Genomic DNA, 13,060 nt, shown 5'->3' with positions numbered 1-13,060 from the left:
GTACCAATAGTGGTGAGATGACTAATGCCAATATTTGTGGATGATGAACTTCTAAAAACAAAATACAATGCCTCTCAAGTATATTAGTTTTATTTCAACATTGCTTGATAATATTTGAAAATGCAGATATTAAGGTATTATTAACATCATTGAACCACAAAAATGTGTATTGCGTTCAAGTTCAGATTACTATATTTTGTATTGTAAAGAGATTTCAATGGGTTTAAATCCTACATTTCAAAAACAAATATTGAGTGGATATAAAAAGCACATGTTTAATTTGGTAAAGAATATTATTCAAAGTTTAAATCTTTTCTAGAAGATTTCTTTTCTCTGTGTTTGATCAGAATGTATTTAACTAAGTAAATATTTATAGCTAAATACAAAATTAATATAAAATATTGATAAAATAGTTGCAAATATTATGGCTTGGCTCTAGGAGCTGTAATACATGCATTGAAATTAAGATTTTAAAATTTATAAAATCAATATTATTTTAAAGTAAATGTTATTTATTAATTTGATTTTGTTTTTAGAGCTATACAAAAAGTTTTTCCTAATAAAAGAAGCTTTATTCTGTCCCGGTCAACATTTGCTGGATCTGGAAGCTATGCTGCACATTGGTTAGGAGACAATACTGCTTCTTGGGAACAAATGGAATGGTCTATTACAGGAATGCTGGAGTTTGGTTTGTTTGGAATACCTTTGGTAAGTGGTGTTATACCATGTTATTTATAAACACTGTAATTACAGTTAATTTTGTAATATTATCATCATTGATTTTCAGTAAAATGATTAAAGGTATGTGACAGAAATTTTCAGTCTTTATTCCTAGGGAATTTTTGAGGAAAATAAGATTGTGGATGATGTCTATAACACTCAAGCCATTAGAATGGAAAAATAGAATGAAGAAAATGCAATCAAATCAAACTAATTCATGAAACAAATGTCAGTATAAACAAAGCATAGAAAAGCTTATATAATAAATATAAAGCACCAGAGAAAATGGTAGGGAAAAATCCAAATTTGGGATTGTAATAAAAGTAAATATCAAAAGTCTAGATATATTTAAAATACTAGACTGTCAGTTTAGATTAAAAAGAATAAAGCTCTTTCCTCTATTTAAAAGATAAAAAATAATGACAGAGAAAATTTTCAAATTTTCAAAGCAGAGAAAATTTATATATGCATTTCTAAACATAAGAAATCTGGTAAGTCTCTATATCAACCAAAAAAAAAGAACTATGTAATGTTGATATTCAACACTAAAGAGTGTCATTACATAACAAAATAAATGTAAAACATTTAGAAAATTATAGTTGTTCATTTATTCTTTCATATTCATTGAACCAAATGAAAACCAAAAACAAACCAACAAAAAAAAGCTAACACACACACATACACATACATAGCATTTTGAATTTGGAAAGTAAAAAAACACATTACCAAATGATTCACCAAAATAAACTGAACGGAAATGAGAGAGGAAAACCTTAAAACTGAAAGCTAACAACTGTACTTCATATCAGAACTGTGGGATATCAGCTAAATTGGTATTTAGAAGAAAAATTTTGACCTTAAGTGCTTAGATTATAAACAAAGAAGGGTTGAATATTAATTAATGAAGGGCATGAATTAAGAAAATGGAAAAAGAAAAACAGAATAAACCTAAAGATGTAGGTAATAAAAATAAGAGAAGAAATGAATGCAATGAAAGCAATGTCTCTAGAGAAAAGTTAACAAAGTACAAAGGTGACTCTGAAAGTTTGAATAAAATAGACCAATACATGGCAAGTTTTGTGCAAAAAAAGAAGAAAAAAATAAGCAATGTTAAGATGTATTTCAAGGTAAGGTGTTATACAGTATAGCAACTAATTAATAAACAATAACCAGGAGTAAATATTCAAACTAAGTGTAGGACTTTTTGAGAGAAATTTTAATAACTTAGTAAATTAAAGATATACCATTTTCTTGGAAAAGAAGTCTCAATATACTAGAAATATGCATTCTCCCCAAACTATTATCCAAATTCAGTGATATTCCAATTTAAACTATACAGGGAATTTGAAGAATATAAAAGATTATTCTAAACATCATATGGAAGACAATACAATTTAAAGAAGTAGAAAAGAGCACAAGTATTTGCCTTACCAGATAAAATAATAATATAACACAATGATACTTAACTGTGAATACTCAAATAGATTAATATTGCAAAATAGGACATGGGCCCATACCTTAATGGAAATTTGTTTAATGGTAGCACTATCACTGTAGATCAGTGAGGAAAGTATCATCCATTCATATGGACAATTGATTATCCATTTAAAAGATAAAATAAAATGGCTCTCTGTCTCACCTCATACCCAATCGATGTGTGAAAATTAAACTTTAAACATCTTAGAAGAAAATATAAGTGGGTAACTTTATGACATTAGGTAAAGAGAAGAATTTCATAAACAGAACACAGAAGGCACAAATAATAAAGGTACATTAATTTAGTTACAACAAAATGAAAACTTCTGTTCATCAAAAGTCTGTTTTAAAAAGTTAGAAATAAAATGTTTCTACTACTGGAAAATTACATTTTCAATTCATATAACCAACAAATGATTAGTATTTAATTTGAAGAACCTACTATAAATCTGTAGAAGGTAAAAACAATAGAAAAATTAGCAAAGGATATATACAAGCAATTCTATAGAAAGAGAAATCCATATGGATTCAATAAAAATATGAAAAAAAATCTCAACTTTCCCAGTAATCAGAGAAATGCAAGTAAAAACTTTGGTAAGATACATTAAATATATATAGGTGATAAAAATTAAAAGTCTGAAAATACCAGAAATTGGCAAGAAAATGGAGCAATGGCAGCTTTTATGTACTGTGACTGTGCTTATAAATGGTAACAACTAGTTTTGATTAAACAATGTACATTTCCAATAAATCAGGAAAATAATCCTATATATATATATATATATATATATATATATATATATATATTACAGAATAAGACTACATTTTACATCTTCATAAAGAAACCTATATAGACACTTCATAGAAGCATATTTTATAGTGATGGGATCCCATACAATAGAGAACTCCAGCCATATTAACATAATTGAATCTCACAAAAGTAACACTTTGAGAAAAAAGTGAAATACAGTGTAATGCATACAACATGCCATCTATACAAAGTTAATAAGCATGCAAAACAATGTTATATATTGTTTATAGATACATATATACTATTTAGAAAAATAAAGAAATGCTTGTAAACAGTAAATATTGATAGTAAGTTAAGGATAATAGTTTTGTGTTTTTTTTTCCCTCTGGAGGGTCCTTGAAGGATGAGGAATGCAATTATGTATGAGCATATATCTGGCAATTTTTTTTTATACTATTTTACTCCTACAGTAATATATTATGAATAGGAAAAGTCAAATCATAGGTGGTGAGTTTTCGATTAAGAAGCAACATATTTTAATAGTACAATTTTAGCTTTATATATTCAATTAGTGGCAAGTAATGTGGCAAAAATGGAAAATAAACTTGGCCAAGGAAGAGTATATGAAGACAGTAAAACAAAAAGATTGTTAGTGCAAATTAATCAGCTGAGGCATAAAATGTGATGCTCTGGGCAAATCTGAGAATCCTTACACGGTAAATAATAGATATGTATGTTATTTAGGTTGGAGCAGATATATGTGGATTTGTGGCTGAGACCACAGAAGAGCTTTGCAGAAGATGGATGCAACTTGGGGCTTTTTATCCATTTTCCAGAAACCATAATGCTGATGGATATGAGGTAAATGCCTCTTGTTCTCCATGTTTCAAAATAAAACATAATTTTAAACTTAAATTTATATCTATAGAAGATCTGGTCTGAAAGTTTGTAGTATAATTCATAAAGAAGAGTTGGAAGTCCTCTTCTCAAGGTCTATAAATATTTTGTATATATAAATATGATCAAATAAGGAATCATGAGACATAGCCATAGCATAAATATTTTATTTAAGCCGAAAGCATATACACATGTGTTAAATCACAATATTTTAAGTTAAGGACAAAGCTTTTTGAGTCTGGATTCTTACATTCTAACAATATAAGTTCAGGTAACTTTCATAAAAATATAATATACTATTAAGGATTTCCGGTTTTTCTTTCATTAAAGATACACAAGAAATTAAAGATACTTGCAAAGCAGTTTGAGACCATAGTCTTTCTGCAATAGGTAAAACTGTAATGACAGGTGGGGAAAAAATAAAACGAACATTTTTAAAACATGCATCTGAACTGAGCATTCAGTGTGCAGTGGGCTCTCATACGTATATTTCTCAAAGGGAATGAGGAAATTAGGTGAAAGCATTAAGTCAATTAAGTACGTGTTGGTTAAAAATTATTCACTGTGCACACACTGGGGCTTAATTCTCTTTGAGAATAGGGACAACCACTCAGAGCTCAGTCTGGAAGGAAGCATGATAGTACAGAAGTAAAAGATATAAATTGGATATTCGTCACTTCCTAATCTACCTAAGTGATGCTTCGAGAAATTTGCGTTCATGGGAGATCCTGATATGAATTACATTATAACTTGTGTTCATTTCTGTCCTCCAAAAAGCAGATGCCAAGAGACAATTAGACATGTTAGAGATTTATTGGTGAAGCACTTGTGGTAGATAAAGAAGAGGAAGCAGGAGAAAGTGGAGAGAGCCTTCAGATCACAATTCAGGTCTGAACCAGGTGAAAATGAAGGCAAAGAAGGTTTGATAGGGAGAGTTATATATTACAGCCCAGTTCTAAGGAAATTACGGTCCAGTAGGGAGTCCTCAAGGCAAAGTTGACCACTGAGAGACCCCTGTATCTCCCTGGAATGGGCCTGAATAGTAGTCCCACCTTGCTCATTGATTTCCTGGGAGCAGCCAAAGGGAAATGCGGCTTTGGGGTAAATATGATGGTGAATCTAGGGAAACAGTAGCTGGTTCCCTCAGTTAATTTTGTTGCCCATAGCAGGAAATCTAAGCAGGTTTGCTCACATCATTACACCTTGGCTGAGAGGGTAAGCTAATCTAGCTTGGGCTCTGCAAGGAGGCTATCCTTCAAGTTGCAAGCCTATAGGCTGGCCAGGCAGCTCTGTTCCCTGTATCCCTTGGCTAGCAGACCATTTGGGCTTATTGTTCTAATAGCAATGGCAAGGTACAAGGCAGCAAGTCCTCAGGCAAGCACATTTCCAGCCCTTGCTTGAAGGTGTCACACGTAGTAAGACTCCATTGGCCAGAGTATGTCATATAGCTGAGCACAAAGCCAAGTGGTGGGGAAGTACAATCCACTGCTAGAGGTAGGTGCAAAGTCACATAGCAAGGTCCTCGGGAAGATGGCGGAAGAGTAAGACGCGGAGATCACCTTCCTTCCCACAGATACAGTAGAAATACATCTACACGTGGAACTGCTCCTACAGAACACCCACTGAACGCTGGCAGAAAACGTCCGACCTCCAAAAAGGCAAGAAACTCCCCCCGTACTTGGGTAGGGCAAAAGAAAAAAGAAATAACAGAGACAAAAGAATAGGGACGGCACCTGCACCAGTGGGAGGGAGCCGTGAAGGAGGAAAGATTTCCACGCACTAGGAAGCCCCTTCGCGGGCGGAGACTGCGGGTGGCAGAGGGGGGAAGCTTCGGAGCCACGGAGGAGAGCGCAGCCACAGGGGTGCGGAGGGCAAAGCGGACAGGTTCCCGCACGGAGGCTCGGCGCCGAGCAGCACTCTCCAGCCCGAGAGGCTTGTCTGCTCCCCCGCCGGGGCGGGCGGGGCTGGGAGCTGAGGCTCGGGCTTCGGTCGGATCGCAGGGAGAGGACTGGGGTTGGCGGCGTGAACACAGCCTGAAGGCGTTAGTGCACCGCAGCTAGCCGGGAGGGAGTCCGGGAAAAAGTCTGCAGCTGCCGAAGAGGCAGGAGACTTTTTCTTCCCTCTTTGTTTCCTGGTGCGCGAGGAGAGGGGATTCAGAGCGCCGCCTAAACGAACTTCAGAGACGGGCGCGAGCCGCAGCTACCAGCGTGGATCCCACAGCAACAGGGGCGCAGAGGGAAAAACGGAGAGACTCCCGCACAGAGGCTCGGCGCCGAGCAGCACTCAGCAGCCCGAGAGGCTTGTCTGCTCCCCCGCCGGGGCGGGCGGGGCTGGGAGCTGAGGCTCGGCTTCCGTCGGATCGCAGGGAGAGGACTGAGGCTGGCGGCGTGAACACAGCCTGAAGGGGTTAGCGCACCACAGCTGGCTGGGAGGGAGACCGGGAAAAAGTCTGCAGCTGCCGAAGAGGCAAGAGACTTTTTCTTGCCTCTTTGTTTCGCGGCGCGCAAGGAGAGGGGATTCAGAGCGCCGCCTAAACGAACTCCAGAGAAAGGCGTGAGCCGCGGCGATCAGCACGGACCCCAGAGACGGGCGTGAGACGCTGGGGCTGCTGCTGCCGCCTCCAAAAAGCCTGTGTGTGAGCACAAGTCACTCTCCACATCGCCCCTCCCGGGAGCCTGTGCAGCCCGCCACTGCCAGGGTCCCGTGATCCGGGGACAAGTTCCCCGGGAGAACGCACTGCCCGCCTCAGGCTGGTGCAACGTCACGCCGGCCTCGGCCGCCGCAGGCTCACCCCGCCTCCTCTGTACACCTCCCTCCCCGCGGCCTGAGGGAGCCAGAGCTCCCGAAGCAGCTGCTCCTTTAACCCCGTCCTGTCTGTGCGGGGAATAGACGCCCTCAGGCGACCTACACGCAGAGGCGGGTCCAAATCCAAAGCTGAACCCCAGGAACTGTGCGAACAGGGAAGATAAGGGGAAATCTCTCCCAGCAACCTTAGAAGCAGCGGATTAAAACTCCACAAACAACTTGATGTGCCTGCATCTGGTGAATACCTGAATAGACAACGAATCATCCCAAATTCAGGAGGTGGACTTTGGGAGCAGGATATATTAATTTTTCCCCTTTTCCTTTATTTGTGAGTGTATATGTATATGCTTCTGGGTGCGATTTTGTCTGTATAGCTTTGCTTTACAATAGCTTTATTTTACTTCACTATATTATAGCCTCTTTCTTTCTTTCTTTCTTTCTTTCTTTCTATTTTTTCTCCCTTTTACTCTGAGCCGTGTGGACGAAAGGCTCTTGGTACTCCAGCCAGGCATCAGGGCCGTGCCTCTGAAGTGGGAGAGCCAACTTCAGGACACTGGTCCACAAGAGACCTCCCAGCTTCACGTAATACCAAACGGCAAAAATCTCTCAGAGATCTCCATCTCAACATCAAGACCCAGCTTCACTCAACGACCAACAAGCTACAGTGCTTGACACCATATGCCAAACAACTAGCAAGACAGGAACACAGCCCCATCCATTAGCAGAGAGGCTGCCTAAAATCATAATAAGGCCACAGACACCCCAAAATACACCACCAGACGTGGACGTGCCCACCAGAAAGACAAGAGCCAACCTCATCCACCAGAGCTCAGGCACTAGTTCCCTCCACCAGGAAGCCTACACAACCCACTGAACCAACCTTAGCCACTGGGGACAGATACCAAAAACAACAGGAACTACGAACCTGCAGCCTGTGAAAAGGAGACCCCAAACACAGTAAGATAAGCAAAATGAGACGACAGAAAAACACACAGCAGATGAAGGAGCAGGGTCAGAACATACCAGACTTAACAAATGAAGAGGAAATAGGTAGTCTACCTGAAAAAGAATTCAGAATAATGATAGTAAGGATGATCCAAAATCTTGGAAATAGAATAGACAAAATGCAAGAAACATTTAACAAGGACGTAGAAGAACTAAAGAGGAACCAAGCAATGATGAAAACCACAATAAATGAAATTAAAAATACTCTAGATGGGATCAATAGCAGAATAACTGAGGCAGAAGAAAGGATAAGTGACCTGGAAGATAAAATGGTGGAAATAACTACTGCAGAGCAGGATAAAGAAAAAAGAATGAAAAGAACTGAGGACAGTCTCAGAGACCTCTGGGACAACATTAAACGCGCCAACATTCGAATTATAGGGGTCCCAGAAGAAGAAGAGAAAAAGAAAGGGACTGAGAAGATATTTGAAGAGATTATAGTTGAAAACTTCCCTAATATGGGAAAGGAAATAGTTAATCAAGTCCTGGAAGCACAGAGAGTCCCATACAGGATAAACCCAAGGAGAAACACACCAAGACACATATTAATCAAACTATCAAAAATTAAATATAAGGAAAACATATTAAAGGCAGCAAGGGAAAAAAAACAAATAACACACAAGGGAATCCCCATAAGGTTAACATCTGATCTTTCAGCAGAAACTCTGCAAGCCAGAAGGGAGTGGCAGGATATACTTAAAGTGATGAAGGAGAAAAACCTGCAACCAAGATTACACTACCCAGCAAGGATCTCATTCAGATTCGATGGAGAAATTAAAACCTTTACAGACAAGCAAAAGCTGAGAGAGTTCAGCACCACCAAACCAGCTTTACAACAAATGCTAAAGGAACTTCTCTAGGCAAGAAACACAAGAGAAGGAAAACACCTACAATAACAAACCCAAAACATTTAAGAAAATGGGAATAGGAACATACATATCGATAATTACCTTGAATGTAAATGGATTAAATGCTCCCACCAAAAGACACAGGCTGGCTGAATGGATACAAAAACAAGACCCATATATATGCTGTCTACAAGAGACCCACTTCAGACCTAGAGACACATATAGACTGAAAGTGAGGGGATGGAAAAAGATATTCCATGCAAATGGAAATCAAAAGAAAGCTGGAGTAGCAATTCTCATATCAGACAAAATAGACTTTAAAATAAAGACTATTACAAGAGACAAAGAAGGACACTATATAATGATCAAGGGATCGATCCAAGAGGAAGGTATAACAATTGTAAATATTTATGCACCCAACATAGGAGCACCTCAATACATAAGGCAAATACTAACAGCCATAAAAGGGGAAATCGACAGCAACACAATCATAGTAGGGGACTTTAACACCCCACTCTCACCAATGGACAGATCATCCAAAATGAAAATAAATAAGGAAACACAAGCTTTAAATGATACATTAAACAAGATAGACTTAATTGATATTTATAGGACATTCCATCCAAAAACAACAGAATACACATTTTTCTCAAGTGCTCATGGAACATTCTCCAGGATAGATCATATCTTGGGTCACAAATCAAGCCTTGGTAAATTTAAGAAAATTGAAATCGTATCAAGTATCTTTTCCGACCACAACGCTATGAGACTAGATATCAATTACAGGAAAAGACCTGTAAAAAATACAAACACATGGAGGCTACACAATACATTACTTAATAACGAAGTGATCACTGAAGAAATCAAAGGGGAAATCAAAAAATACCTAGAAACAAATGACAATGGAGATACGACGACCCAAAACCTATGGGACGCAGCAAAAGCAGTGCTAAGAGGGAAGTTTATAGCAATACAAGCCTACCTCAAGAAACAGGAAACATCTCGAATAAACAACCTAACCTTGCACCTAAAGCAATTAGAGAAAGAAGAACAAAAAAACCCCAAAGCCAGCAGAAGGAAAGAAATTATAAAGATCAGGTCAGAAATAAATGAAAAAGAAATGAAGGAAACAATAGCAAAAATCAATGAAACTAAAAGCTGGTTCTTTGAGAAGATAAACAAAATTGATAAACCATTAGCCAGACTCATCAAGAGAAAAAGGGAGAAGACTCAGATCAATAGAATTAGAAATGAAAAAGGAGAAGTAACCACTGACACTGCAGAAATACAAAAGATCATGAGAGATTACTACAAGCAACTCTATGCCAATAAAATGGACAACCTGGAAGAAATGGACAGATTCTTAGAAAGGCACAAACTGCCGAGACTGAACCAGGAAGAAATAGAAAATATGAACAGACCAATCACAAGCACTGAAATTGAAACTGTGATTAAAAACCTTCCAACAAACAAAAGCCCAGGACCAGATGGCTTCACAGGTGAATTCTATCAAACATTTAGAGAAGAGCTAACACCTATCCTTCTCAAACTCTTCCAAAATATTGCAGAGGGAGGAACACTCCCAAACTCATTCTACGAGGCCACCATCACCCTGATACCAAAACCAGACAAAGATGTCACAAAGAAAGAAAACTACAGGCCAATATCACTGATGAACATAGATGCAAAAATCCTCAACAAAATACTAGCAAACAGAATCCAACAGCACATTAAAAGGATCATACACCATGATCAAGTGGGGTTTATCCCAGGAATGCAAGGATTCTTCAATATACGCAAATCAATCAATGTGATACATCATATTAACAAACTGAAGGAGAAAAACCATATGATCATCTCAATAGATGCAGAGAAAGCTTTCGACAAAATTCAACACCCATTTATGATAAAAGCCCTGCAGAAAGTAGGCATAGAGGGAACTTTCCTCAACATAATAAAGGCCATATATGACAAACCCACAGCCAACATTGTCCTCAATGGTGAAAAACTGAAACCATTTCCACTAAGATCAGGAACAAGACAAGGTTGCCCACTCTCACCACTATTATTCAACATAGTTTTGGAAGTGTTAGCCACAGCAATCAGAGAAGAAAAAGAAATAAAAGGAATCCAAATCGGAAAAGAAGAAGTAAAGCTGTCACTATTTGCAGATGACATGATACTATACATAGAGAATCCTAAAGATGCTACCAGAAAACTCCTAGAGCTAATCAATGAATTTGGTAAAGTAGCAGGATACAAAATTAATGCACAGAAATCTCTTGCATTTCTATACACTAATGACGAAAAATCTGAAAGTGAAATTAAGAAAACACTCCCATTTACCATTGCAACAAAAAGAATAAAATATCTAGGAATAAACCTACCTAAGGAGACAAAAGACCTGTATGCAGAAAATTATAAGACACTGATGAAAGAAATTAAAGATGATACAAATAGATGGAGAGATATACCATGTTCCTGGATTGGAAGAATCAACATTGTGAAAATGACTCTACTACCCAAAGCAATCTACAGATTCAATGCAATCCCTATCAAACTACCACTGGCATTTTTCACAGAGCTAGAACAAAATATTTCACAATTTGTATGGAAACACAAAAGACCCCGAATAGCCAAAGCAATCTTGAGAACAAAAAATGGAGCTGGGGGAATCAGGCTCCCTGACTTCAGACTATATTACAAAGCTTCAGTAATCAAGACAGTTTGGTACTGGCACAAAAACAGAAATATAGATCAATGGAACAGGATAGAAAGCCCAGAGATAAACCCACACACATATGGGCACCTTATTTTTGATAAAGGAGGCAAGCATATACAGTGGAGAAAAGACAGCCTCTTCAATAAGTGGTGCTGGGAAAATTGGACAGGTACATGTAAAAGTATGAAAATAGAACACTCCCTGACACCATGCACAAAAATAAACTCAAAATGGATTAAAGACCTAAGTGTAAGGGCAGACACTATCAAACTCTTAGAGGAAAACATAGGCAGAACACTCTATGACATACATCACAGCAAGATTCTTTTTGACCCAGCTCCCAGAGAAATGGAAATAAGAACACAAATAAACAAATGGGACCTAATGAAACTTAAAAGCTTTTGCACAGCAAAGGAAACCATAAACAAGACCAAAAGACAACCATCAGAATGGGAGAAAATATTTGCAAATGAAGCAACTGACAAAGGATTAATCTCCAAGATTTACAAGCAGCTCATGCAGCTCAATAACAAAAAAACGAACAACCCAATCCAAAAATGGGCCGAACACCTAAATAGACATTTCTCCAAAGAAGATATACAGATGGCCTACAGACACATGAAAGAATGCTCAACATCATTAATCATTAGAGAAATGCAAATCAAAACTACAATGAGATATCATCTCACACCGGTCAGAATGGCCATCATCAAAAAATCTAGAAACAATAAATGCTGGAGAGGGTGTGGAGGAAAGGGAACACTCTTGCACTGTTGGTGGGAATGTAAATTGATACAGCCACTATGGAGAACAGTATGGAGGTTCCTTAAAAAACTACAAATAGAACTACCATACGACCCAGCAATCCCACTACTGGGCATATACCCTGAGAAAACCATAGGTCAAAAAGAGTCATGTACCAAAATGTTCATTGCAGCTCTATTTACAATAGCCAGGACATGGAAGCAATCTAAATGTCCATCGACAGATGAATGGATAAAGAAGATGTGGCACATATATACAATGGAATATTACTCAGCCATAAAAAGAAATGAAATGGAGGTATTTGTAATGAGGTGGATGGAGTTAGAGTCTGTCATACAGAGTGAAGTAAGTCAGAAAGAGAAAAACAAATACAGTATGCTAACACATATATACGGAATCTAAGGGGAAAAAAAAAAAAAAAAAAAAAAGAGGCCATGAAGAACCTAGTGGCAAGACGGGAATAAAGACACAGACCTACTAGAGAATGGACTTGAGGATATGGGGAGGGGGTGGGGTGAGATGTGAAAGGGTAAGAGAGTGTCATGGACATATATACACCACCAAATGTAAAATAGATAACTAGTGGGAAGCAGCCGCATAGCACAGGGAGATCAGCTCGGTGCTTTGTGACCATCTAGAGGGATGGGATGGGGAGGGTGGGAGGGAGGGAGATGCAAGAGGGAAGAGAAATGGGAACATATTGTATATGTATAACTGATTCACTTTGTTATAAAGCAGAAGCTAACACACCATTGTAAGGCAATTATACTTCAATAAAGATGTTAAAAAAAAAAAAAAAAAAAAAAAAAGTCACATAGCAAAAGTTGAGGGTACAAGGAAGCATGAAAATTGGGACCAATAATTCAATCTACCACAAATAATAGAAGAGAAGAATGCTTTGTTAAAATAGTTTCCATCTTCTCTAAGTATGTATATTTAAAAGGGAAATGTCCACTTTAAAATAAAGTTTAATTAATATATATATCCAAATGAAAACATAAAAGTTAGAAATTCATATCCTTTGATAATGAAATAGGAGTAATCTCAACCTTTTACAAACAAGATTAAATG

At 37.8% G+C, this 13,060-nt stretch overlaps 1 protein-coding gene across 1 annotated transcript in view; it reads left to right on the top strand.

The window, feature by feature from the left end:
• Window positions 1-13,060, top strand: part of SI (sucrase-isomaltase) — a 125,527-nt gene that overhangs the window by 55,827 nt on the left and 56,640 nt on the right. Inside the window, exons 15-16 of the mRNA XM_082458474.1 lie at window positions 537-708; window positions 3,692-3,808. Of these exons, the coding sequence (XP_082314600.1) occupies window positions 537-708; window positions 3,692-3,808 (289 nt within the window). The remainder of the gene's footprint in view (window positions 1-536; window positions 709-3,691; window positions 3,809-13,060) is intronic.

The sequence above is a fragment of the Balaenoptera physalus genome, assembly GCF_965194825.1.
Source record: "Balaenoptera physalus genome assembly, chromosome: 4".
Classification (NCBI taxonomy): domain Eukaryota; kingdom Metazoa; phylum Chordata; class Mammalia; order Artiodactyla; family Balaenopteridae; genus Balaenoptera; species Balaenoptera physalus.
Note: the sequence above shows the minus strand (reverse complement) of the source record. Positions and strands in the feature narration are given on the sequence as shown.